The following is a 25355-nucleotide window of genomic DNA, read 5'->3' as shown; positions in this document are numbered from 1 at the left end:
AGTGGGGTGGAAACACCGGAAGGAGGAAGTGTGGCTAACACTCAGTGAGGGGGAGAGTGGAGTGAAATAAATCTGAAAAGTTGGCAGGAGCCAGGCTATGGGTTAACCTGTAAGCACCCAAAAGAGTGGATTTTATTCCACACACAATGAAATGTTAGCGTTAAAATGAATCCTCTGGCTACTGCGTGGACAAAGTGTAAAATTAAATTCATGACTAGATGGACACAAGGTCCCTGTCTGGCCCCAACAGTCCAGGGCAGGCTCCACGGGGTCCCCAGAAGCCGTCCTAGTAGCTGTGGACCCTGTATCAAGCAGCGTTGTCCAACAGAACTTCCGGCAAAGATGGAATGTGGGTACCTGTGCCGTCCAACCCCATAACTGCCATGTGTAAGTGGCTCTTGAGCATGTGAAACGTGGCTAGTGTGACTGGGGAGCTGGACTTTTCACTTTATTCCATTTCAATTCCTAGAGCCATTTGGCTAATGGCTATGGTACTGGATGGCACGATGCAACACTGAGCACTGGATGTCTGAGGATTTCTATTCCGAAGCCCGGACCCAGGACCTCCCCCCAATAGTGGGAGCTTCAGAGGGTATGTGGACCCCTACATGCTAACCCTCTCCAGGCGTTCAGCTTGTTAAGATGGAGAGGGTCGGGGGCGGCGTTCTGAGCTTCGTTTTATCTCTGGGGAGGCACCCGCAGGCGGTTATGAGGAGCTCCGCGCGCTTCCCAGGGGAGGCCCCGCACTGCGAACAACGGTGTCGGGGACCACTCTTTCAAGAACGCACCACCTGGCGCTCTTCAGCCGCCAGCCACCGCGCGGGCCAGCCATTGGCAGGAGAAAGACAAGGGCCCGCAGCGCCTCGCCCAGCCTGCCGCGCTGCGGGGGCCGCGGAGACACCAGCTCCAGGCGCAGGACGCGGCTCAGGTGGGCTGGAGACGGAGGGGCCCCAGGCGAGCGGGGTAGCAGGTTCGGGGACTCCTCGCCGCGCAGTCGCTTCTTCCCGGGAACGAGGGCAGGGGTGACGCGCTGTCCCCGGCACAGATCTGCTTCCTGGGCTTGCTTTCGCTTTGCCCTGCGCCTGGCGAGGCCTGCGCACCGCAACCGGAGAGCGCGCGCAGGTGGCCGCCGAGGAGGGGCGGGGCCGGCGCCTTTAAGCCTTGGGGACCCCAGCCCTGCTCCCGAGGACGCGTCCGGGGCCCAGGCACAGCGCCCTGCAGCGCGCGTGGGCCTGCCTGGCCGGAAGGCGCCCCTGACCTTGGTTTCTCCCCGGTGCCAGGTCTGCTCAAGGACCATGGGCACCGCGCTGAGCACGGGCCCCAGGCTGGCTCTCCTGTCCAGTCGGGCCAGCGGCACCGTCCCGCGTTGGGCGCCCTCCGAACCCGCCCGCTGCAGCCACTCCAAGCCCGGCCCGGTGCGCCCTGTGCCCCTGAAGAAGCGGGGATACGATGTCACCAGGAACCCGCATCTCAACAAGGTAACGGTCCTGCAAGGTAGGATGGCTCAAGCGGAGATCCTGCGGCGGCTGAGGGCGGCGCCCCGCCTCCTGGGCCTGGGATGGATCCTCCCAGGCGCCCTTCCAGCGACTTAACATTTTTGCCTTGCAGGGGCTTGATTTATCTCGGTTTGGCTCCCCCTCTCCCCGCCCCCATCCCTCTTCTGCTTAGAAAGAGGTGACCAGTAACGCAGGGAGCCCAGTTTCTTCTGTGAGAACAATATAGACTGGGTTAAGGTCTTCGTGGCCAGTCTGACCTGGTGTCAGATCTCCCCTTGATACAGAATAATTCTGCTGATCTTGGGCAGTTGCCAGTCCAAGTTTCCTTATCTGTAAAAGAGAGACAGTTGTCTCAGTGTGGTGAGATTTAAAGATAAAACGGAGGTAGCGTTCTTTGCACAGTACCTGGCACCCAGTGAGAGCAAATGTCAACTGAGGTTATTATTCTGAGATAAAAAATTAACGTGAACCAGGGAAAGTCTGGAGTTATAGACACGTTAGACCTTGAAGAGGAATCAGACATCTTAACTCAAGCCTCTCCTTTTACAGATGAGAAAGTAAGACAAAGGGAACGTGCCCAAGGTCACCAACTTGTTAGTTCTGGCAGCTGTGCCATAGGAATCCAGATCTGGATCTCCGGTACTTTGGTCAAGTTCAGCTCACTGCTAATGTGGTGCTTAAAGCACACACATTTGTTTCTGGGAATAGAGTTTAGTGCCACTGGTTCAGAGGACTGAGCTGAGAAAGACAGAAGTGTATTAAAACCCAGGAAGCAAGAGGCCTGGATTTTGACGCCTGTCACCCTACACCTCCTCAAATTAAATTTCTCTAAGGTTCACTTTTCTCCGGCCTAAAAGGGATACTATGACAGATTCACCATTTCTACCTCATTTAGTTATCGTGACAATCAAATAAATTGCTGAATTTGATATATTTTAAATTATATAAAGCCCTTGATAAGTAATTTCTGCAAAATAAAAATTGTAATAATTTCTTTTTCTCAGGATTGTGTAATTCAAGTGTGGAAAACGTGTTTTTCAGAAATAGGGACAATTATGTAGATGCTAAGTATTGTGATTGTTTCCTGCAGAAGTAATAGAAGATGATAAGAAAAAGTCTTTCTTTCAAAGTCTACATATTATATTACATTATGTTATATCCTTTAAATATTCCTACTTGGGAGTATGTCAGATGTTTTGTGAATTTGAATTACTTTGGTAGCCAGTGTTAGAAAATAAATTAACTTATGCAAACAAAATGTGCCTTTTAACTAAAAATATCTAGAGGGAGGGTTGTAGGCAAGGCTTGATCTAGCAGTCTAGATGGCATCCCTAAGGATGAAGGTTTTCTCTGGTATTCTGCTCTGCCAATGCAATGTCGCCTTCATCTTCAGGCCCCACTCAGTGGAGCCTTTCACCTCGATGCTGCCATAGTCCTGCATCTCCTATTTCACACCAGCCAGGGATAGACACTTTCTTCTGGTAGCTCCTATGGAAAAGACATTTACTCTGAAGCCTCAGAAAAATAATCCTTCTGTCTCATTGACTCTGATTGGATCCCCTTCCCATTCCCAAACCAATTACTCTAACTTAAGCCAGTCAGGGCCCACCCCTGGAGTTAAAGATAGAATTTAAGGTAGGGCCACCCACACTAACGGATTTAAAATAAAGGGGATGTGGTCTCCCCCCTCCCCATGGTAAAATTGTGTTCTGTCATCAGAGGGAGGAAGGATGGATGCTGGAAGGCAGTGATCATCTGCCTCCTGCACTATAGACTCCAATCATCCTCCTACATAATAAGGGATGAATATGCTAATTATCCTTTACGCCATGAGGCATAACGACCCACCGCATAACGACCAGATCACGGATCTGCAGGAGGGTGGGGCAGCCAACTACAAGCAGGTGGCGGAGAGCTACAGGAAGAGGCAGGGCAGCAAGTTATGGGGGGAGGGGGCGGGGGGAGCTACAGGAGGGCGGCAGCAAGCTACTGGCGCACGGATTCCTGCTCAGGGCTACTAGTTTTGACAATAATTGCCTTTGAAGTATTGGCATATTACCAATCAGCACTTACTGCTTTATGAATAGTTAAAAAAATAAAGGAAGGACCCAAATGCCTGGAATTTTTATTTTTTAGCCTTAGACTTATGGCTGCCTAAAAGCACTCTTGCCCTTGTCCCCTTTTCCTTCTAAATTATATAAATGGGACATTGTACATAAATCTAGGGGACTTGACCTTTTCCTAATGTTGGAACATTTCTGTATATCCCTAAAGTCAGTTGATGCCAGTCTGGAGTGAGGAGGGTATCCAGGGTGGTGCCAGGAGAGTCCATTGGGGTCTCCATTCACCCTTGGGGAGAGAGGGACAGCAATGGAGCAGCAGCACTGCCTGGTAGCTGCTGGGAACGGCCTTCATCCCACCAGAGTGCCACTCTCTTGCAGTCCTGCTTACCTCCGGCACTCAGAGTCTCCGGGGAAGGCTTGAAGCTTCACACTGTCCGTTAACTAACAGAACACCTGAGTTTACCATTGAGAAAGCAAGAGAAGGACAGCTTTGAAAGGGTGCTGCATTCAGTGGGCGGGTCTGTGGGTGGATTTTTTTTTCTGCAAAACTATGAACTCCTTCAGGGCAGGGACTGGTTTCATGCATTTGTGTCCAGCTGGCAGGGGATCGCTCCTGAAGGATCTAGCAAGGGCATGGACATGAAAACTAACACTATAGTTTTGGAATATGTTCATTTTTGACAGATCAGGAGAGGCCTTTCATGTGAAGCTTGAGGGCAGAGGGTCGTCAGGAGGTGGGGTTCTCTGAGAGAGGAAGAGCCAGTGAGCAGGCCACACCTGGCTGCCCTTGTGCAATGACAGAGTCTGTCGCAGCTCTGTCATGTCCTCGCAATGCGATCTGATTTCAGCATATTCTTTTTAAAAACATATATATATATATATATTGATTTCAGAGAGGAAGGGAGAGGGAGAATGAGATAGAAAATCAATGATGAGAAAGAATCATTGATCAGCTGCCTCCTGCACACCCTCTACTGGGGCTGGAGCCTGCAACCGGGCATGTGCCCTGACCAGAAATCGAACCATGACCTCCTGGTTCATAGGTTGAAGCTCAAGCACTAAGTCACACAGTCTGGGCTCAGTATATTCTTTATGACGACAGAATTGGAATGAGATGATTCCAAGTTCCCTCCTGGAGCCTAGATTCTCTGAATGATGCAAATTCACCAGTACATCTACTTCTGTTTCATTTTTTTATTAATATTTTTGCCTTTCTCCTAAAATGTATGTACTGACCTCTTCTATTCTTCATTGAGATTGTAGCAACAGAGTAGATCTTTGATTACATATTACAGGATAGCAGCCATATTTTACTTATGTTAAACAGGCTACTACCAACCCCATTTCATAGGGATAACTTCATAGGCAGGTATCATCCCCATTCTATTAATGTAGGAAGTGGAACCTCAAACTGTTTCTGCCCCCCAATTCACCTACAGACTCTTTTGGGAAGGGCTGTCCGATTTCCCACTCCCCAGATTGGATGCGAGTCCCCTCCAGTTCGTCTTACCACTCTGTGTTGATTTCCTTTTGGCGTGAGCACCTGTTATCATGGCTGAGCACCTTAGGGACAGAGGCTCTGTCCTGTCACCCGACACTCTCTCTGACTTGAGATGCTCAATACATATTTGCTCTTTAAGTGATCCCAATCAGCTTATGACCCCTGTTCTCTGAACTTCATTGACCTTAATGCCACTTTTACAGTTAGCCTAATGCTCTCATTGCCCAGAGAAATGATGATAAACAGCCCGTGGGAGGAAATGCACATACTTGACCCAAATCTTCCCAAACTTCAGGGTGTTTCACTGAAGGGGTGTGTGATTTCCCGGAGCGCATCAGCCTTTCCTTTTGACCCACACGCCAACAATGATTTTCCCTATAAAATTCCATGGACTCTCCCCTTGTCGTTTTTAAATCTCTTGATCTTAAAAGTCTTGGAAAAAAGGAATGAAAAGGGTGCTTAGTCAAGTCCCTTTAATTAAGGACTAGCACATTTCATGCAGTGGGACCCCCAGAAACTGCAAAGCACCTCAGGTGACCACCTTCCCACATGGACTTGATGTGTTTAGATCACGGAACCCCTAAAGGCTTGGTGGCCAGCCCTGCAGCTTTGGCTGCACGTCTGAGGCCGCACAGGCTTCAGCTCAATCCCTTTTAGACTCGGTGGTGATTTATTAGACTCCCACACAGCTAGGATTTGCCTTTGATTAAAGTACATGTTTTTGTTCGGTGCCAGCTTAGAACTTGATCTTGCCTCCTTTTGATGGGGGGCTCTGTGATCACACACTTGGCTCACTGATCAATCAGGAGATGATGGCTGGGTTGTGCGGAGAATTAGAAGTTTGTGAGTGATGCTATATTCTGCCCTAAAGGCAGATAACATAACATGTCTTCCCAAGACCTGTTTCTGATGTGATGTTGAATTGGGCCTCTGATTGAAAGAGAAGCAATGGGTTATTAAATAAACATTGGTTCCATAACCAGCAGTTTACTCTAGATTTGAGCCTCTTGTGCAGGAACTAGGGGCACTGGAGCTCAGATACTGTTCACATGTTTTAAGAACAAACAAGCAGAGGCAGGTTGGAATGAAATCCTTTCCTGTCAAATACTGTCCTGGATTCATGGAATTAATAGCATTTGGTTTTAGAGCTTTGTGCTCGGAACAGCTAAAAGAACTTGTGTTGGTTAGGCTAAAGGTTAGGCAACTGTAACAACGTGAACACCAAATACTGAGGCTCAAAGAGATAGAAGTGTCTTTCTATCTTATAAACAAGTCTGGGTAGGCAGTCGCAGGTTGGTATGTGGTTGGATTTGTTGCTTTTACATTTTTCATGGTCCAAGGGGTTGCTCTAGCCTCTGCTATTAAAAGCCAGTGGAAAGGAGAAATGTCTTTGAAGGGCACAAATTGGGCATTGCAAATATCACTTCCACTCACATCTGATTGGCTGGAACTTGGTCATATGCCACACATAGCTGCAAGAGAACCTGGGAAATGTAACCTTTAGCAGGACACCCATGTATTCAGTGAAAAGTTCTATACATTAACGAATGACAGGATGGATATTGAGAAACTGCCACAAAACGTTAATGTGAAACATCAATTTTTTTTTACTATAACCTTTACATTTTACTCCAACCTTTAAAATCTATCAGTTTCTCTACATCCCCACTACCACCAGCCTTGTTCACTCCATCATTATCTCATGTCTCGATTATGCAGGAGCCTCATCACTGGTCTCCCATCTTCTAGGCTTGTTTCCTTTTCTGTGACTGTTAACCACACCTTACGAGGCTGAAACCTTGCACACATCCCTAACCACTCTCTTTCTTTCAGACCCTATATATCCAACCCTCCAGATAATCCTGCTCTATCTTCAGACTAGATCTAGAATCCAAGCCCTGCTCTCCACGGGCCCCACTCTGACCCAAACTACAAATATTTCTCTGCTGGATGACAGCAGCGGCCTCTGAGCTGGTCTCCTTGCTTCCACTTATGTTCCTCTAGTTTATCCTCCACACAATAGCCAGCATGATCCTTTTAGAACTAAGTTTGATCGTGTCACTCTTTAGCTCAGAACCCTGTGAAGTCAACATCCTTACAATGCTTTGCGTGATTTGACCCTCTCTGATCTCATCTTTGCTACTCCTCAGCCTCACACACTGCCCAAGCCACTCTGGCCTCCTCGCTGTTCCTCAGACACTCTAAGCATACTCTGACCTACAGTCTTTGCACTGACTGCTTCCCCTTCCCGGAACACATATCCCCTAAATAGCCATGTGGTCAACACCCTCATCTTCTTCAAGGCTCCTCACTTTCTCAAGGAGACTTATTCTGCCCACCCCATGTGAAGTTGTAAATAGTCCTTTCCACCTTCCTGGCCACCCTTAACATGGTCTGCTTTTCCCCCCTAGTATTTGGTACTTACTAACATACTATTTCATTTCCTTACTTATTATATCTCTTGTTAATTGCTTATATTTCCCTACTATACTGTAAGCACCTTGATCTTGGACTTCCAACCTACAGAATTGTGAGAAATAAATTCCTGTTGTTTAAGCTGCTCAGTCTATGGTATTTTGTTATAAAGCCTAAGTGAACCAAGACACTGTACTCCTCATCTCCCAAGGGATCAAAAAATTGGGGAGTGTAGGATGGGATGCCAGAAGCCCAGGAGGGAGATTTGCTACTCTTGGAACCCAAAATTGACGCTCAGGGAGTATTTTCTCATAAACATGTTGTTATGAACAGTTGAATTAATCTTCAAAGAAACTATATTATGTCTTTGATTAGCATTTGTGTGATCATTATGAAGATTTCAGAAATGCTGGCTTATGTTTATGAATGCTTAATTCAAAATGCAAAATACTAAGTGGAATCTATAACCATGAGTGCTACTGTAAAAAGACTTGGGAATAAAAGTGTAAATATGATTGTGTTAGGGCAGTGGAATTATGGGAGATCTGTTCTCTCTTTATATAATTTTCTTTAATGTTCCATTGTCTTTTCAATGTTAGGTTACAGTTTCTGTTGGGAATTAAGTTTCTAGAACTAAGGTAGTAACATTCAGACCAACTTTTGCAAATTGACCCTTCTGTAACACAGGGGTGGCTTTCTTATCCGGTGGAAATTCCTGTAAAATAGTCTTATTTCAAGATTTGCCTGAAAGTAATTAGTTATCTTCTCAAGGTAATAGTTTAGATTCACGTAATAAAACATTGACATAGGAATTGCTGCTTGTTCTAAAGAGAGTTGTAAACAACAATATCTAGATTATGCAAGCGGCTGCGTGGAGGCAGATCCCATTCAGAAGTGCATGCTGTCTGGCGCAGACTTGGGCCAACAGGCATCTAAGCCAGGCTGAGTCTGGGCTCTCCATGGAGTCTCTGTGGACACTTTTTCAGGTTCATCTTCAGTTTCTCTGTTTCCAGCTTCTCTTGATCTTCTTGGGCTTTTGTAGACTCTGGGGGTTATGGCTTCATTTTGCTGTGCATATTTGTCATTTCTCCCAAAGGTTTCTTATGTCATCTACCCTCTTCTTTGCAAATGCCAGTCTCAGAGTGGGGAGGGGGAGAGGCCTTCTGATTCATACTCCCATTGCAAAGGGGTCACTAATGTGCAGCACTTCTGTTCGCAAAGGCATGGATTAAAGTCAGCCTCCGAACCTCCACTTTGATGTGGAGAAAGGGCATTGGGAAATCCTTTGGGGTGGTGTCCGGCTGCCTCTCTGATGCGGAGTACAAAAGATGCTCTATGATTGTGCGATGAAAATCTGAGGGCTATCCTACGATTGGGGATGCAGAGGTCAGCAGTTAAAAGCATGCATTCATTCTGTACCCAAATGGTTGCCTAGCAGCCTGGTTAAAACACGACTCTAACCAAAAGGACACAGTAAAGAGTAAAACATACTCAGTCATTTGAGGAGAGGGATTTTTGATGGAAAGATCATCAGCTTTTGAGGAACTTGAATAAGAGAAAATCAAAGCTGCATTTGCTTTTCAAAGTGATATTGAAAGCTAGAGGGACCATAGGGGATTGTGTTGAATGATGAGCAACTTGAGAATATTATTTTTGGAAAGCATTTTGTCTGGGTTCTGTACTGTGTGGTAGTAGACCTACGTGGAGCTCATTGCATACTTGAAACACTCCCCATGGTGTGGAACTCTGGGGAAGGCAGACTGTGTTACTCCCTTGGTTTTGTTTTACTTGGTTCTTCCACAAAACAGAAAGAGGGAGCCAACACCTGCTCACAAGGTGGCATCCCTTCTGAGTTCCTGAGCTGTCCGGTGACTTCCCCAATGAGAGAAAGGCTGCAGGTGCCCTCATAACTAACGTGGAGCTGGGTCTCCTCACCCTGTAGACATTCCCCTTCCTCTGGTATCTGAGGGAGGTGTTGAGGATTCCAACCCAGATTCCCATTATATGGAATTTCCTTCAGTAGGGGAATGCCTTATGGAGTGAATTCAAATGATAATGATGAGCACTAACATTTTTTCAGGACATACAAAGTCCCAGGAACTGTCCTAAGCAGTTTCTATACCTTAATTAATTTAATACAATACCACCACCTTCTGAAGTATAGTGTTATAGTACAGGTGAAAAATCTGAGGCCCAACGAGGTTAGCTACTTACCCAAGGTCATGCCACTTTCACAAGGCTCATAGTGGCAGAGCCGGGTCTCAAATTCAGGCCCACATCCTAAGCCCCTCTGCTCTGCTATCACTCCCTGTGTGTAGGTGCCCTCTGGCTCACTACTAGTGCGTGGAGTCTGATGTTCTGGGGCCTTGCTAAGTACTGAAAGGGGTGTTCCCTGCTGTGGGCCTCTGATGGGCTGTTATCACATCCATGGTCTGTTAGAATCACAATCTAACAGAATCAGAGTTAAAGGGAACTTTAAAGATCACTGGATGCCTTCTCTTCACCCTTTAAATAAATGTAATTCTCCCAAGACTCATTAGTGTATTTATTAAATTTATTCACTAGGCATTTGCTGAGTACCTGTTATATTTTAGGCAGTGGAAACCCAATGGTGAAAGCAACACTTTTTTTGCCTTTAAGGAGTTAACATGTAAGAGGGGTACAGGTAGAAAAAATAAAAAATAAGAATAAATAAATACATAATGGGGTACAGGTAGGGACCAGTTAGCAAGCAGGCATTTCAATCCAATAGGTTGGTGTGAGGAGAGGAGCATAGGCCCCAGGGCTGTAGGAGCGAGGGAGCGGGTGCAGAAGCACTCCCTGTGCAGTGTTGTGGGGGCTGACATGGATGGAAGAGGAGGACGTGGCAGATGAAGGTGATGGAGGAGAAGCTGTCTAGATCACACCATGAAAGACAATGGCTTTTTCTTTGAGAACAGGCACCATTTGTGCCAAATGTGCAGCGGCCCCGTTTTCAGAGAACTGAATCCTATCTAATAAAAGAGCAATATGCAAATTGACTGTCACTCCAACACACAAGATGGCCGCCCCCATGTGGTCAAAGATGACCCCCACAAGATGGCCAGCAGGGGAGGGTAGTTGTGAGCAATCAGGCCAGCAGGGGAGGGCAATTGGGGGGACCAGGCCTGCAGGGGAGGGCAGTTGGGGGGGACCAGGCCTGCAGGGGAGGACAGTTAGGGTCAACCAGGCCAACAGGGGAGGGCAGTTGAAGGGGACCAGGCCTACAGGGGAGGACAATTGGGGGGGGGGGACCAGGCCTGCAGGGGAAGGCAGTTGGGGGGGGGACCAGGCCAACAGGGGAGGGCAGTTGAAGGGGACCAGGCCTACAGGGGTGGGCAGTTGGGGGGAACTAGGCCTACAGGGGAAGGCAGTTGGAGGTGACCAGGCCGGCAGGGGAGGGCAGTTAGGGGCAACCAGGCTGGCAGGGGAGGGCAGTTAGGGGTTACTAGGCTGGCAGGGGAGGGCAGTTAGGGGCAATCGGGCTGGCAGGGGTGTGGTTAGGGGGTGATCAGGCTGGCAGGCAGAAGCAGTTAGGGGTAATCAGGCAGGCAGGCAGGTGAGCAGTTGGGAACTAGCAGTCCTGAATTGTGAGAGGGATGTCCGACTGCTCGTTTAGGCCAGATCTTACCGGGATCAGGCCTAAACGGGCAGTTGGACATCCCTCGAGAGTTCCCAGATTGGAGAGGGTGCAGGCTGGGCTGAGGGACACCCCCCCCCTCTGTGCACGAATTTCGTGCACCTGGCCTCTAGTAATAGTATAAACCCTCATTAACTCAGATAAAGTTAATGCTATATCTCCAGTGCTGTGACATGCTCTTTGATTTTGTTCTTTTCCTTGCTTTTGTGTTGCACAACTTCAAGGGGGGCCATTCAAATTGGGCTCACTTATCAAAAATTTCAGCATCCTCGAGGGCTTAGTTCTCCAGGGACACCACTGCCACACTGCCTTCCTTGATAATGCCACATGGAAGTGACTCGTTCATCCTCTGCTCTCCTTTGGTGGTTAGCTTGTGTAGTCATGCTATTTCCACGTTTGTCTCACTATACATTCACAGTGGGTGTGTGTCTCCATCTTGTCTTCTTCAGAGCTAGGACTGTCTTAGGCACCACATGGCCAGCACAGTGCCCTCTTCCAAGTAAACCCTCAATGAAAATGAGTTATATGATCCCTTTCACATTTCCTCCTGGACAGGCCAGAAACCACCATGGTGAAGACTGTTAATATCCAACCACATCTGCCATCTCTTCTATTTTCTATAAATCTAAATTATATTTAGATCTTTCCATGGAGCCTGGAGAATTTTGAAGCCAAGATACATCTTTTATATGGATCATATACATTTCAGGAATCCATTTCTTTAAGAGAGCTTTCTACTCTGATGCTGTACCAGGTGCACTTGATCTAAAAAACAGCACCTTTATGATGAGAGTATGTATTCTCATCCTTAAGCCTGCTATAAAGACATTAGATTTAGATCTACTACCACAAGCAATAGGTTAAAGGGTTTTGGAGATGAAGGAAAGTATTTGGCTGAAACCAAATGTGTGACTTCTCCACCTCCCAATGGCACAGGCCATGCCCAGGTGTTAGGCAGCAGAGCATTCTGACTATGATCTAGGGATTTAGAGTCAGAAAAGCCCCAGGTTCTCATTACAGCTCTGCCATCCACTAGATTTGAGATCTTTGGAAGTCCACTTCATTTCTCTAAGCCTCAGTTTCCTCATCTGTGAATGGGTTTGATAATAAAATATACCTACTTCACAGGGTGCTATAATGATTAATGTATATAAAGCACATTGTAAGTGCTCAATTAATTCTCAACTAATCCACATCTCTAAAGCTTTTGGTCCATTTCTAACACAGTGAGAAGCCCTGTGTGGGATCCAAACTCATTCTCCATGGGTGTGAACACATCTGATTTTGCAGAGACTTGATAAGAGAGGAGTGAGTCATGGACGAAGCAAGTTGGCTGGAGATTTCAGTGATAATTTTTCCATTCCTGATAGAGTTTAAGGATGATCTAGACTTCTGTCTGAAAGAAACTTAAAAATATCACTAGCTTTGGAAAACTCAAGTGCCATTTGAAGAGCTGGTATTTTTAGAAGTTGAGACTGATGTTAAAGGGAGTGGCTACCATCATACCCAGCAGGAATCTCAGGATTTTGTCTAAACGTTTTGGCACATTCTACCCAAGTTTTTAAAAACGAATGCTGAAAGACATTCAAATTTAGCTTGATATCTATCTCTCTCTCTCTCTCTCTCTCTCTCTCTCTCTCTCTCTCTCTCTCTCTCCCCACCTGTCTGTCTATCCATCTATAATCACTATGACACTCCTAATTTCATGACATTATGGTAGCAAGACAAGAGAATATCAGCTATGATAGCTTAGCATAAAAGTTAAAATGTTGCTGTAAATCCAGCTAACAAGGGCCTGGCTGGGCCCACTTCACCCAGCAAGGAGTTTAAGATAGTCCTACAATCTCCATGGGTAATTACTAAATACTTGCATGCACACATTTTAAATGGGCATCTCTCCTCTGGTAGAAATCAGAATGAACATTCCCCAGGGGACCATTATGAAGTCATCGTGTCCAGCCCTTTGTTTTCGAGCAGATACTATCCTGACATGTTACCACCGTTTTATAGATAAGGTTTCTGGGGTCCAGAGAGATCTGAGGTCCTGCTCGGGAAGCGATTTGTGGAGGTTGACTCTGGCCCCCTTTGGGTGGTGTTCATCTCTTGGACCTACTGCCTTTGAAAGGTAGCAAGAACAGCATGGATGGACCTGGAGAGCATTATGCTAAGCGAAATAAGCCAGTCAGAGAAAGATAAATATCACATGATCTCACTCATTTACGGAATATAATGAACAACATAAACTGATGAACAAAAATAGAGCCAGAGGGGGGAAAAAAGTATTTTAGAATATAATAGAAGTAATCCTGTTATTTGCAGATTTTTAATATTCCCTACAACTTGTGTGATATTATACTATGTTGTACAGTTTTGGTAATATTATTACATTTAAAATCGTTTTTCTTGAAATATTAATGTTTATTGCATGTAACATTATTATATTTAAAATAGTTTTCTTGAAATATTAATGTTTATTGCATGTAACATTATTATATTTAAAACCATTTTCTTGAAATATTAAAAAAATTCTCACCTAAAAATACTAAATAAATAAAATTGGAGATTAAAACAAAATAAGAAAAAAGAAAGGTAGCAAGTTGCTTGCCATCCTGAAATAGTACCTGCGTCCGCCTCAGAGGACAAGCACAATGCTTTTGAGTCTCTCCGTGGAAGGAGATGCTTTAATATTGAACATTGTTGTATGTTGCAAACCTACACATCTGCTAACACAGCTCCTGCTGTCACTCCTATGTGTCCATTTCTGATGAATGGACATGCTCCTGACTCCCAGCTTCGTTTCAGGTTTTCTATTTTTTCTCTACAGTAACATGATCTTGAAGACAGGTCCACAAACCATTTGACAGAACGCTCAGCCTTCATGTCAGACTCTGCCTTCTTATCTCTTTTATTTTTGGTCTCTTCCAGCCCATCATTACTTGTTTTGACGGGTGAAATCACTTCGGGTCACAGGACAGGGAACAGCAATGCAGTTGCCACCTGATAAAGCAGGAGTGAAGATAGACGGTGTGGAGAAAACACCATTAACGGCCATTTTTAGAAAGAGGCTTTGCAATCTGCCCGTCAGAGCTGAAAGATTTCCTCTGTTCTCGCACTCCATGAGCTGGCAGCCGCTTCTCCTCACGTCTGAGACACCTCGGGGTCTGCCTCGCCATGCCTGTGGGAGATGATGGCATGGGTGCCGGCTGGGCAGTGGCCAGGTGGTGCCGGGAGGGATGGACCTGCTTCCAGTAACCAGCCTCAGCTGCAGGGCTGCAGGCTCGAGTGCTCTCAGCTGTCCTCTAGTTAACCAAGCTGTTTAGTTTTCTGTGGCCTTCTACCAGTCAACTGGACACAGAGTCAGCTGCCTCCTCTGGGACTCATAATTGCTAGAATAATAATAATAATATCAGAAATAATAATAATAAATACTTACATAAGGACTACCATGCCAGGCACTCTTACAGGTGCTTTACATATATTATTCCCAAGCAGAGAAAAACCTGTGGAGAAGGTAAACTGCCCACAGCTCTCTCACCTCCTGTTCCATGGTCTCCTCTTCCTTATAGATTTCTTTACATGCATCCTGAGGGTCTTCATAGTAGCCCTAGGCTTCCTAGGGTTGCCAATCTAAGTGGGCCTTTTCATCTTACAGAGTTCTGCTTTCTGTCCTGGATCTCACCTCTTGTTTACTTACTTCCCTGCCTTCCCATCCATCCATCCATCCGTCCATACATCTATCTGTCAGTCTGTTCATTTGTCCATCACCTGTCCATCCATCTAACATCAAATATTTGCTGAGCATCTACTCTCTACCAAGCACAGTTAGGTGTTGCGAATACCATGGTAAACATGACAGCTATGACCCTTCTCCTTATTGAGCATATAATCTAGTGAAAAAGACAGTAAGTAAGCACAGAAGGTCTACTTCTATGGTAAGGGAAGACCTCTTAAGAGGTGATACTGAGAAGAGACCTAAGAAAGAGCCAGCCGTAATAAAGCCGGACGAGAGTGTTTTGGGGAGAGAGAGCAGCACATGGAGAGCCTGGGGCAACAGGCAGCTTAGCATGGCAGGTTCTGGGAACAGACAAGAGGCAGCTCAATAGGAGTGTGATGAGCAAAGGGGGGAATTGCCTAAAATCAAAGTGCAGGGAGCTCAGGGGTCTCAATCCTGTGTAGTGGGGTCTTGCGGTCTGTGGGATACAGGCTGAGTTATATCCTCTGAAAAACAGAACCCTAAGCCCAGATGCAGTGGCTTAGTGGTTGAATGTTGACCTATGAACCAGGAGGTCATGGTTCAATTCCTGGTCAGGGCACATGATTGGATTTGGGAACAATTCCCAGTAGGGGGCATGCAGGAGGCAGCCAGTCAATGATGTTTCTCTCTCATCGATGTTTCTATCTCTCTATCCCTCTCCCTTCCGCTCTGAAATAAAAATTAAAACAGGACACTATTAAATGCTTCTAAGCAAGGAAGTGGTCTGATTTATATTAATGAAAGGTCTCTCTGGCTGCCATGTGAAGAACGGATTTGAGGGCAAGAGTGGGAGCAGGGGGACCAGTTAGAGTCTCCGGCAGCCAAGGGCGTAGGAGAAGGTGGTGGCTGGGGTGTGGAAGGTGTCAGGGCAAAGGAAAGAGGGTTGGCTTGGAAATGGAGTTTGAAGGTAGAATGGAAATGGCACACCTCCGGTGAACTCCTTCGGATTCACCAGGATTTGGTCTGCATTTTCCCCTGTGGTGCCTCGCACCCTTCACACAGGTACAATCAGTGTTTATTGCAATTAATTCCTGTCTTTCCTTAAGCACACCTCATCATAATAAGAAAACAGGATGTGTTTTACCTTTGGCTCTTATGATGTGCTTCCCAATTGTTCATCTCACTCGATCCCCACATAAAACCTGGTGAAACAGGCATTATTACCTTTGTTTTATGGGGGACCATAGGGCCCAGAGAGCCTGAGTTGCCCATGGCCTCCCAGATAGTAAGGGGCAGCAGCAAGACTCAATCCAGATTCCCTGGGGCCATTCACTGGTTTATCCAACAAACATCTATTGAGCACCTACCTTATTCCAAGCACTCTTCTAGGTTTGAAAACTAAAGAGTTGAATCAGTCATGATCTTTGCTCCCAAGGAAATTAAGAGTTCAGAGGAAGAGACAGACTTGCAAGCATATAAATGTAATGAAGTATAATAGGTTTTATATTATATTAAAAGTATGTTATTAATAATGTCCACGTCATTTTTACCCTGGTGGGAGAAAAGGGGGTGAGGTTTCTTAAAGTGGGTGACCTTTGATTCTTATATTAAATTACATAAATAATGTGTTGCATAAAGAAAAAAGGGAAATTTACTTTGACCTCCCTCATGAGATAACTAATTATTTTCCTCAGTGTGTCAGTGCAAAGACCTAAAAGATATACAGGGATTCTCCAGGCAGACAAGGTGGGGAAAGATGTTCCAAGCAAATATAGCAAAACTGCATGGTATGTGAGAAGCCGTGGGGGATTCTGAAGGAGGTTGGAGTGTGTGGAGTGATGGGCTGGAGGGCAAGGTGGGCGTCCCACGTGGGTGGGAGTCTAGGGCTGCTCTTTGCCTGGGTGAAGAGTTTGACCTTCGTCCTGAAGGGGAGGGGGTACACTCTGGGATTGAGCTGTAGACAGACCACTCTGGCTCCAGAGAGGGGACAAGATCAGATTCAGGGAAACTAGTTAAGAAGGAATTCAGTTACCATAAGGGAGATGACCGATGGTGAGGTGGACACAGATGTGAGAGGTGCTAAGGAAGCTAAAGATAGTGTCCCAGAATTCCTTGGACTCCATCATAGCAGCCGTAGGAGTCTAGATTTATTGCCAATATTCCAATAAAAACCCTAATGGAAATCTTATATTTATTCATCAAAAAATTTTACACAGCTTAACCAGAACACCATATTCCTTTGTCTTTGCCCAGAATTAAACAAAGTAAAACTATTAAAACTGTTTCTCTCATGCAAGTATAAGTTCTTCTTATCAGTTATATGTCTTAAACATTGGAAAATAAATTAATTATTACAAATGCGAGATTTCTCAAAACATGAAATTCTTTAAGGAGTTCTTGGGACGGGGAGGTAGAGGGGGAATTTGAAGATTTACTGACGTGGGCTGTCTTTATTTGAAGTGTTTTATTGTTAATATTGGTGTGATTGGTCTTTAACTAGCCATCCTTATTCTGGTTCTGTTTGCACAAAGCAACATGGGTATTAATTTTATCTCCCAAATTGGAGAGAAGGTGCTGACTCCCTGAGTAGCTGGTCACGTTAGCTGGCATTTTTGTCACAATGGGGGCATCACCCAGCCTCCCGTGCAGTAACTGGCATCACTGCCCCCATCATAAAGATGTGCCAAGACTCTATTTTAACCTATGGGAGCTCATGAGACTTTCTTCTTCTCCTCTGGTTTCCTCAGTCCCCTGGAAAAACAATAATTCTTTCCATTGAAAAGAGAAAGAATGTTCATAGGTTGGAAAGTAAATTTTCTAGATGAGAATTTCCTTCTCTTTGGTTATTTTTTTTCTTCCCTTTCTCTCTTCTTATGAGAAGACTTAGGTGGAATAGAAACAAGGATGTAATGTTCATGCAATATGAGCCTCTCACAAATTTGGCCCACCACGGGCAAGGTGTTGTCACTTTCTCCACTGGATTGAATTTTAGCTTGTCTTTCTCTTTGCTGAGTCCTGGCTTGTCTTATGAACCGTGACTCTTGGAGGAGGAAAATAGAAACTCAGAAGCTTGCAGGAATGATTTTCTTGGCTAAGTCAACCCAGTATCAGCCACTTTTCTAGGTAAAAAGCTATCTAAAAAAATTTTTAAGAGGTGAAGTTTTAATAGAATCAGCAACAAGAATACCATAGTAAGCACACTCTTGTTTTTCATACTTTTTTTGGTATCATCTGGGCAAGATTATCTTTCACATGACATGATACTAGTCATACAACTACTGACATCATAGAAAGTCTGATGATAAAAACAAGTTTTCCAGAATGCAAATTCTTGGGAAGCTAGGTCTTACCGTTCCTGCAGAATTGTGAAAGAATCTTTGGTTTTACACAGTGGGTTTCCCAAGTCTTTGATCTTGGGTAACGTACTCTGTGTAGTAAAACTGCAGTGGTCATCTTTAATTCACATCCTCTTCAAAAGAATGAATTTTCACAATGGGTTTTAAGACTGTAAACATTTCGTAATATTGCAGCTTCAAAGAAGGATGACTGTAAACACATTTGCATCCATTTAGCTGATGGTTTTAGATCTGAGGGACTCTTAGGTGTCTATATTCCACAGGGTGAGGGAGGGGCATTTGTTTTATTGGCTCTGCTTCTGAAGTGTAGTTCTCACGAGTCCACTCAGAAAGTACTACTTAGCATCTTTGGTCAGATAACCTTTTCTGAGGTACTCTTCTTTGGTTCTTGTGTTTTAATTCTACTTCTGTCTTAAACAGTTTTGTTGATTTTACTGTTGCTTTCTCGTTTTCCTTTACCAAGTGAGTGAAAAGACTTTGCTCCAACTTTCTTCTTTTCTACTTAGTGTCAGGACATGCTATTTAGCCCATCAAAGTTGCAGAAGGGTTACTAAAAATTGTAATTCATTTACATATATAGTATGCACTTATTCTTTTGACATGTACTAATGTGTGCCTTTCATTGACCTCAATAAAACAGAGACTAGATTATGTGTGTTTAATTGGCTCCCTGGGGGAGGAGGGTCAGAAACACTTTCTTTTCCATTTCTTTCTATCAGGACTAAGTGCTCAAGTCTGGGGGATGTGGGGAAAGGGCAACATCCCAGAGATGAGATCCTGGGGGCTGAAATGAAAGGGAGGGATGTATCCTGGAGTATCAATGGTAGAAATGTTACAGAGAACCGGAATAAATCAAGCAATGCTCAGAGAGTTTGGAGTCACACTTTAGTCACCGCGGTGGGCTTAGAGAAAATGAATTCAAATTCTAAGCAAGGCTACATGCAGAACTTCCCTTTTTATTAAAGAGCCAGCCCTATGTGCGCTTAGTGGTTATCTCGTTGCTGGTCTTGAAAACAACACAGTTCTATCCAATTAAAAAATACACCTGGCATGGCATTGGGAGTATGGGTATATCTAGCCTCTGGCCTACAAGGTCAGACAGCTAAGTTTATCTTCCTCGTTATTCAAGCAGGCTAGAAAGCAAAGTTATTTTTTAGAATAAGAGGCCGTCTAAAAAAAAACAGCAGAGAATTCCAAACAGTAGTTTTACAAAATAGGGGTTGGCCTTTTCAGAAACACCAAACCAAGAAGAAGAGAAGAAAACCTGAGTGGAGCAATGGGCCAGTGATGGAGGTCAAGAATTGGATTGTATATTGTGTTGGAGAGCATAATTAAAGGTATAACATGGAAAATAGGAAGAGAAGTGAAGAGATAGAATTGAGATTGAGGTCTGCAATAAGTGAGGTTAGATCATTCAAGGTCACAGTGAATGACTGCTGGGTACCTATGGAGCATTACTGTTTGGGTGGATCTCAGCACCTCTAAAGAGGTAATGCTGCTCCTTAAGAGAATCAAACTGGCTGGACGGCTGCAGCCTGGCCAGTCAGTGCAAGAAGCCTGTGTCATTTGAGCACTTGGTAGTCACATGCGAAAGCTGTTGCCTCAAACACTGGGGTCATAGACACTCAGCTCTGCAGACCCTGGCAGTTTCCCTGTCTGCTGCAGTTTGAAGGACATCATGGCTCCTGAGGTTCAAGGAAATAGGACCCAGAGGCCTTCTAGCTTGGGAAACTCCATACTATATTTCCATATTGTGGTCGCCTTTAGTGCCAGAAGTTAATATGCTCTGTGGATCGCCACCAAGCCCAAACTCCTTGTTGCAGGATCCAATGTACCAGAAGCTATTCTTGCAGGAGTCTGACCTAAGCACCATCATGCAGTATTGCTTTAGTTGTCTCTTCTTCCTATTTCAAGGACCTCTCAATGGTTATCATTTAACTGTACCTCCTTCTTACTAGTTGGGGAATGGTAGAAGCTGGGGCAGAAGCTCCAGGTGGCTAAGGTTTGGCCTTGAGGCCAAACATTGGTTCTGGCCTTATGACTACGCTTTCTGCCTAGTAGTAAACGTTCAGGTCATACGCCCAGAGGTGGGTCCTGATTCCCATCAGCTCCACGAATTCAGTTCTCTCCCACCTGCATCTAACCACACCCTGCCCTCAGTCACCTGCCAATGCCAAGCCTAGTGAGAGGACTATGTCCCAATTATCTGCCCATCTCAGAGATCACATGACTCTTAGAGCAACACTATATTTATAGCTTAATTTGGAAGAGTATTCTGGTTTCTTTCACTTTGAAGTTCTCTGCTTTAATATGGAGCTTCATTTTTATTTCACTTAGCATCTCAGTTTGTAGAAAGTAGAGGTTATTTCTGTTCAAGACATCATTGAAATCAGCATAACTGAGTTTATGAATTCTTCTTTTTCCTTTAAGAGAAAATTAGTTTTGAATCCAAGCCCAATAGAAAGCTCAGGTCCAGGATTCTAGGACAGAAATCACCACCCAAGGGTGTCCTGTGAGCCTTTTTTATGGACGGCATCCTGTATATACTGATATGGGTGTCAAGATATATGTTCTGTGCCAGCAGGAATCAGTTGTGGCAGTGGATGGGGGGGATGTTTATCCTTGGGATAAATATTTGACCAGGAAGTTTGTGTTTCAAAACACTGAGCACAGGTTGTAAATAAAACCATTGCTCTGTGGTTTAATCACTTATATTTTCTTATAGGATCTGGTGGAATCAGATTATGTACATTAGGGAGACAGCTCATTCATTTCTATTGAGTAAATCTGCTAGAGGAAAAGGTACTACTCCTCCAGCTCCTCTTTAGACTCAGGTGAGGATAGGAATCTCATTACTGAACGAAAAACAAGAACAACAAACTTGCAGGAAACCATTAACGCCTGAGACAGGAAACCTCAGCCTGATGTGGTGAAAAGAACATGGGCCAGGGAGAGAGGGAGACCTTACATATAGACTGAGTGGCCCTCCTTCTCAGCTGTGGGACGTGGGGAAGTGACCCACTCCCATCTCTGAGCTTCTGTTTCTGGGCGATTGGAATCGATGGCTTCCAAGGCTCCCTCCATTCTCACAGTCCCCGGACGTAAGCAATGGGCACCGGGAGAGTGACTTCCTCAGGGGCTCTCCAGCCTGCTGTGGCGGTGCATCCGTTCACATCTCTACTGGGAGAGGGGCAAAGAAGTACAGCGGAAGGAGCTCAGGCTTTGGAATTCAAGGGACGTGGGTTTGCATCCTGCCCCTTCCTTGCTGTGTGATCTTGGGAAGGCGACTTGATCTTTCTTTCCTGCAGTCTCCTGTCTATGTCCTGAGGATAAATAATTCCAACCTCCAAGGTTATTTTGAGGATTAAAAGAGATAATTTATCTGTATCTAAAGTGCTTGCTTAACCCGGTACCTGATATAGTAGGCACCCAGTACGTGCTAGTGAGTGCCCTGACCCTTGAACCAGTGTTGACATTATGTTAGTAAGAGCTCCAGAAACCTGAAAAATAATGTGCCATGCGCCCTCACCCTATCCTCCACAAGGGCTTCTGTCTTTTTTCCAGTAAGAGTTTCTTTTTTATTTTAACAAAGGCACATTAAATATTACTTATTTCCTTCAGTGGAGTGCTGGGGGCTGTGAATTTTTTTCATCTGTTTATAAAAATCAACAGTAAATGCTGCCTGCACTGGCCCTGGGTAGCTGTAATTGCCATGTTAACATAAAGGCCTGATTGCAGAAACAAATGCAGCTGTGTGTTCCCCAGCAGCACAGCCCTGGGTATGCTGTGTGGGTGTCCAGGCACGCAGCGCTCCCTGCACTCACAGCGCTGGGGAGGAAGTTTCCAGCACCACAACCTCACAGGCAGTGTTTAATCACCTCAAACTCTGGGTTTGAGGTTAGTCTGGAAATGAAAGGCCATTTGGGTTTACCACAGCGGAGAAGGAAGAGGATAGGGTATATTCGAGGTAACCCCAGGGGAGGCAGCCAGGCCTGGGGGCTCCTGTGGGAGCTGGAAGCCAGGTGTGATTCATGCCATGGTGTTTCGGTAAAGGCAGAACAGCTAGTTGCATGTGTGTGTGTGTGTGTGCGTGTGCATGTGTGTGCGTAGTTGAGAATCACATCTTTTCTCATCTGGATATTCCTGTAGCCTCTTTATTGCCTTATCTCCAGTTTCTCCCACCTCCAGTCCAACTTCTACTCCAACCTCCACCAGGTGAAATTTTAAAAACATGGACACTCCCCTTCTCAGAAAGCTGTGTGGCTTCCTCGCACCTGTACTACAAAGTTCAGACTCCATCGCCCCAGGGGACTCTCAATCTAGCCTCCTTGTCTGTACTCCCCGCATGTGGCCCATGCACAACTACAGCTCACTCATCACAGTTCTCAAGCGCACGCCAGGCCGTCTCTCATTACAGTTCCCGGAGCCTGTTCATCCCTTCCTCCTCCAGCCCTGAGGGGTGTCCCTTCCTCTGGAAATCCCCCTGACAGCTCCAGACCAAATATAGGCTTTGTCTGTTGTATCTCCATGTTTATTCCACTGGTGTGGCTCTTATCACACTTTTGTGATGTTTGTGTGTGTGTGTGTGTGTGTGTGTGTGCGCGCTTTACCTTACCTACTGATCCCCCACAGACAGTGTCTGTCCTATAAGTTTTATAGCCTCAAGAGTCTGGTGTGGGGCTTCACATACATAGCAAACTCGGCATAATATTTGTTGATTGGATGAATTCGTGAAGACTCACTAACTGCGCACGAATAGACGTTAGTGATGGAGAAGATACAGCCACTGTTACTCTTGAAATCCAAGACTGGATGTGGGCACCATTTGTGATTTTCTCATTTTGGACTCATTTTATACATCTTTTATGCCTTCTGTAGGTACAAGAACAGTGATGAGCAAACAGCAAATCCTTTGACACACAGATTTAGCTTCTCATTTTCTCTGTCAATCCACTCCTGTGGTCTCACGGTGTCTGAAAGCCTAGATTTTCGACCCCACTCTGCCGTTTGCCAGCTGCTGTGTAACTACAAGAAAGGCACTTAAGAAAAAATGGAAACGGACCTTTTAAGGGGCAACCTTCACATACCTTGCTCATTTAATCCCCACATCACCCTTGGAGGCAGTCATTTATCAATTCTTTTTTTCTTTTAGGATGAAGAATCTGAGAAGTTCAGTAACTTGCCTAAGATCACATACGCAGCAAACAGAAAAGCCAGGTTCCCCGTGCAGCCCCGATTCTCAGACCAGACTGCTTTATTCTCTCTGAATCTCACTTTCCCCATCTGCAGTCTCTCAGGACTGTTGGGGGGTCAGGGAGCCATGGTGGCTGGACAGGTTGCCGCATGTCTCTGGCTCTGGGGAGTGTCATCACTCTGGCCTTTCACCTGGATGATGCCCACCCTCCTGACCCCGTGCTCAGCCGAAGCTCTCCATCCCAGGCCATGACCTTGATCCCTCTCTTGATGAGTGTTTACTTTCTGCCAGGTAGCATCCTAAAACCACTTCACAGTCATTATCTCAGTTTATGCTTCATAAAAACCCTAACAGGCATATACTATACCATAATTAGTTCCATTTTATAGGTGAGAAAAACTGAGGTGCAGAGAACTGAAAAGACATCCCTAAAGACTGACAGGGAATTAAACCCAGACAGTCTCAGGGCAGATCTCCCCCACCAGCGCTCTCAACCCCTACATGACCTGCCTCCTGTTCCTTCAACCCCCTCAGCAGCTTCAGGCTTCTGCCAGGGCCCAGGTTTCCTCCCTCTGATCATGATGGGCTGGTAAGTGGCCTTGGCCATCTCTGCCTGACACAGTGGGAACTTGAGCCCTGAGCCTTTCTGGGACATGGGGACCAGGTTCAATAAAGCAGCCCCAGAAGAACCAGGGAAGGAGACAAGTCAAAAGACCAGGGTTCCACTCCTGGCTCTGCTGTTTCACTAGCTTATGTTGGCCCCCCAACCTCTATGAGTCTGTTTCCTTGTCTGTAAAGTGGGGGCAACGACATCACTCAGAAATGAGGCAAGTTCTCTGCAGTCTGTGAAGTCCTTGTATTAGTCAGCTCAGGCTGCCACAACAAAACACCATAGACGGGGCCTTAACCAACAGACATTGATTTTCACAGTTCTGGAGGCTGGAAGTCCAGGGTACCAGCATGGCTGGGTGCTAGCATGGCTGGGTCCTGGACAGAGCCCTCTTCCTAGCTTGCAGGTGGCCTCCTCCTATGTGCTCACATGGCCTTTCTGTGGGGGAGAGGGGAGCATGTGCCTGCAGAGAAAAAATGCTCTCTGTTCTCTTCCTCATCCTACAAGGACACTAATCCCAGCACGGGAATCCTTCCCTCTTGACCCCATTTAACCTAATAATCTCCCAAAGGCCCACCTCCAAATACCATCACATTGGGGTTAGAGCTTCAACACATGTATTTGGGGAGTGGGACACACACATAACAGCCCTTGACCTGCGATTTTCATCATCATGATGTTAATGAGGAGGAGGAAGGGAACTATCGAGCCAGTCACCTCCCAGTTTGGGGGACATATTAAGGTCACCTGCAAAGCTCTCATGCCTCAAGTTCATGAGCAGTTCCTAATTTTTTAACAGTGCCTAGTGACATCCAGGATGGAGCAAAGATACAATCTCATCCCTCAAGAATTGCCTTGGAGAATTCTGTCTGAATAAACGTTTACTAGTATTGTTCCTTATCACCAATCACCCTTTCAGTTTGTCCTAAGAGAGCAAGCCAAGGATAGTGTTCAAAGGGAATTGCCAAAAGGTTTCCCAGAGAGACAACAATTGACAAACCAGCTGCTATCTGTGCCCCTCATTTTGTTTTTCAGAATAAAAAACAAAAGACAAACACAAAACCTAGAACCATTTTCCAGCCCATGAATGTGATCCTCTCTAACCTGAGCCTTCGGTAGACAATGCCCCGTCTCAGGTAGGAGACTAAAATGCTAGTGATCACCCTTTCTTGTTGGATAATTTACTTTCAAAGACACAATCATTTATTTCAAACCAGAAGCCACAGATTTGCTGAGAGACGTGTCAGCACTGGATCTGATTGTGAGCTAAGAAACCTGGGGAGTCTAACCTTTAAGGGTCGTGCAGTTGATGAGCTGACAGGATGCAGGTGTGAGATGCATAGCTGCTCAGGCTGCTGGGGGGTGGGG

At 45.5% G+C, this 25355-nt stretch overlaps 1 protein-coding gene across 1 annotated transcript in view; it reads left to right on the top strand.

Moving 5' to 3' along the window:
• The first annotated feature begins 767 nt into the window (after window positions 1-767).
• The window catches only part of ME3 (malic enzyme 3), a 171394-nt gene continuing 146806 nt past the window's right edge, over window positions 768-25355 (top strand). The window contains exons 1-2 of the mRNA XM_079789394.1: window positions 768-928; window positions 1281-1478. Coding sequence (XP_079645520.1) covers window positions 1296-1478 — 183 coding nt within the window. The 5' untranslated portion in view covers window positions 768-928; window positions 1281-1295. The remainder of the gene's footprint in view (window positions 929-1280; window positions 1479-25355) is intronic.

The sequence above is a fragment of the Cnephaeus nilssonii genome (assembly GCF_951640355.1).
Source record: "Cnephaeus nilssonii genome assembly, chromosome: 13".
Taxonomy (NCBI): Eukaryota; Metazoa; Chordata; class Mammalia; order Chiroptera; family Vespertilionidae; genus Cnephaeus; species Cnephaeus nilssonii.
Note: the sequence above shows the minus strand (reverse complement) of the source record. Positions and strands in the feature narration are given on the sequence as shown.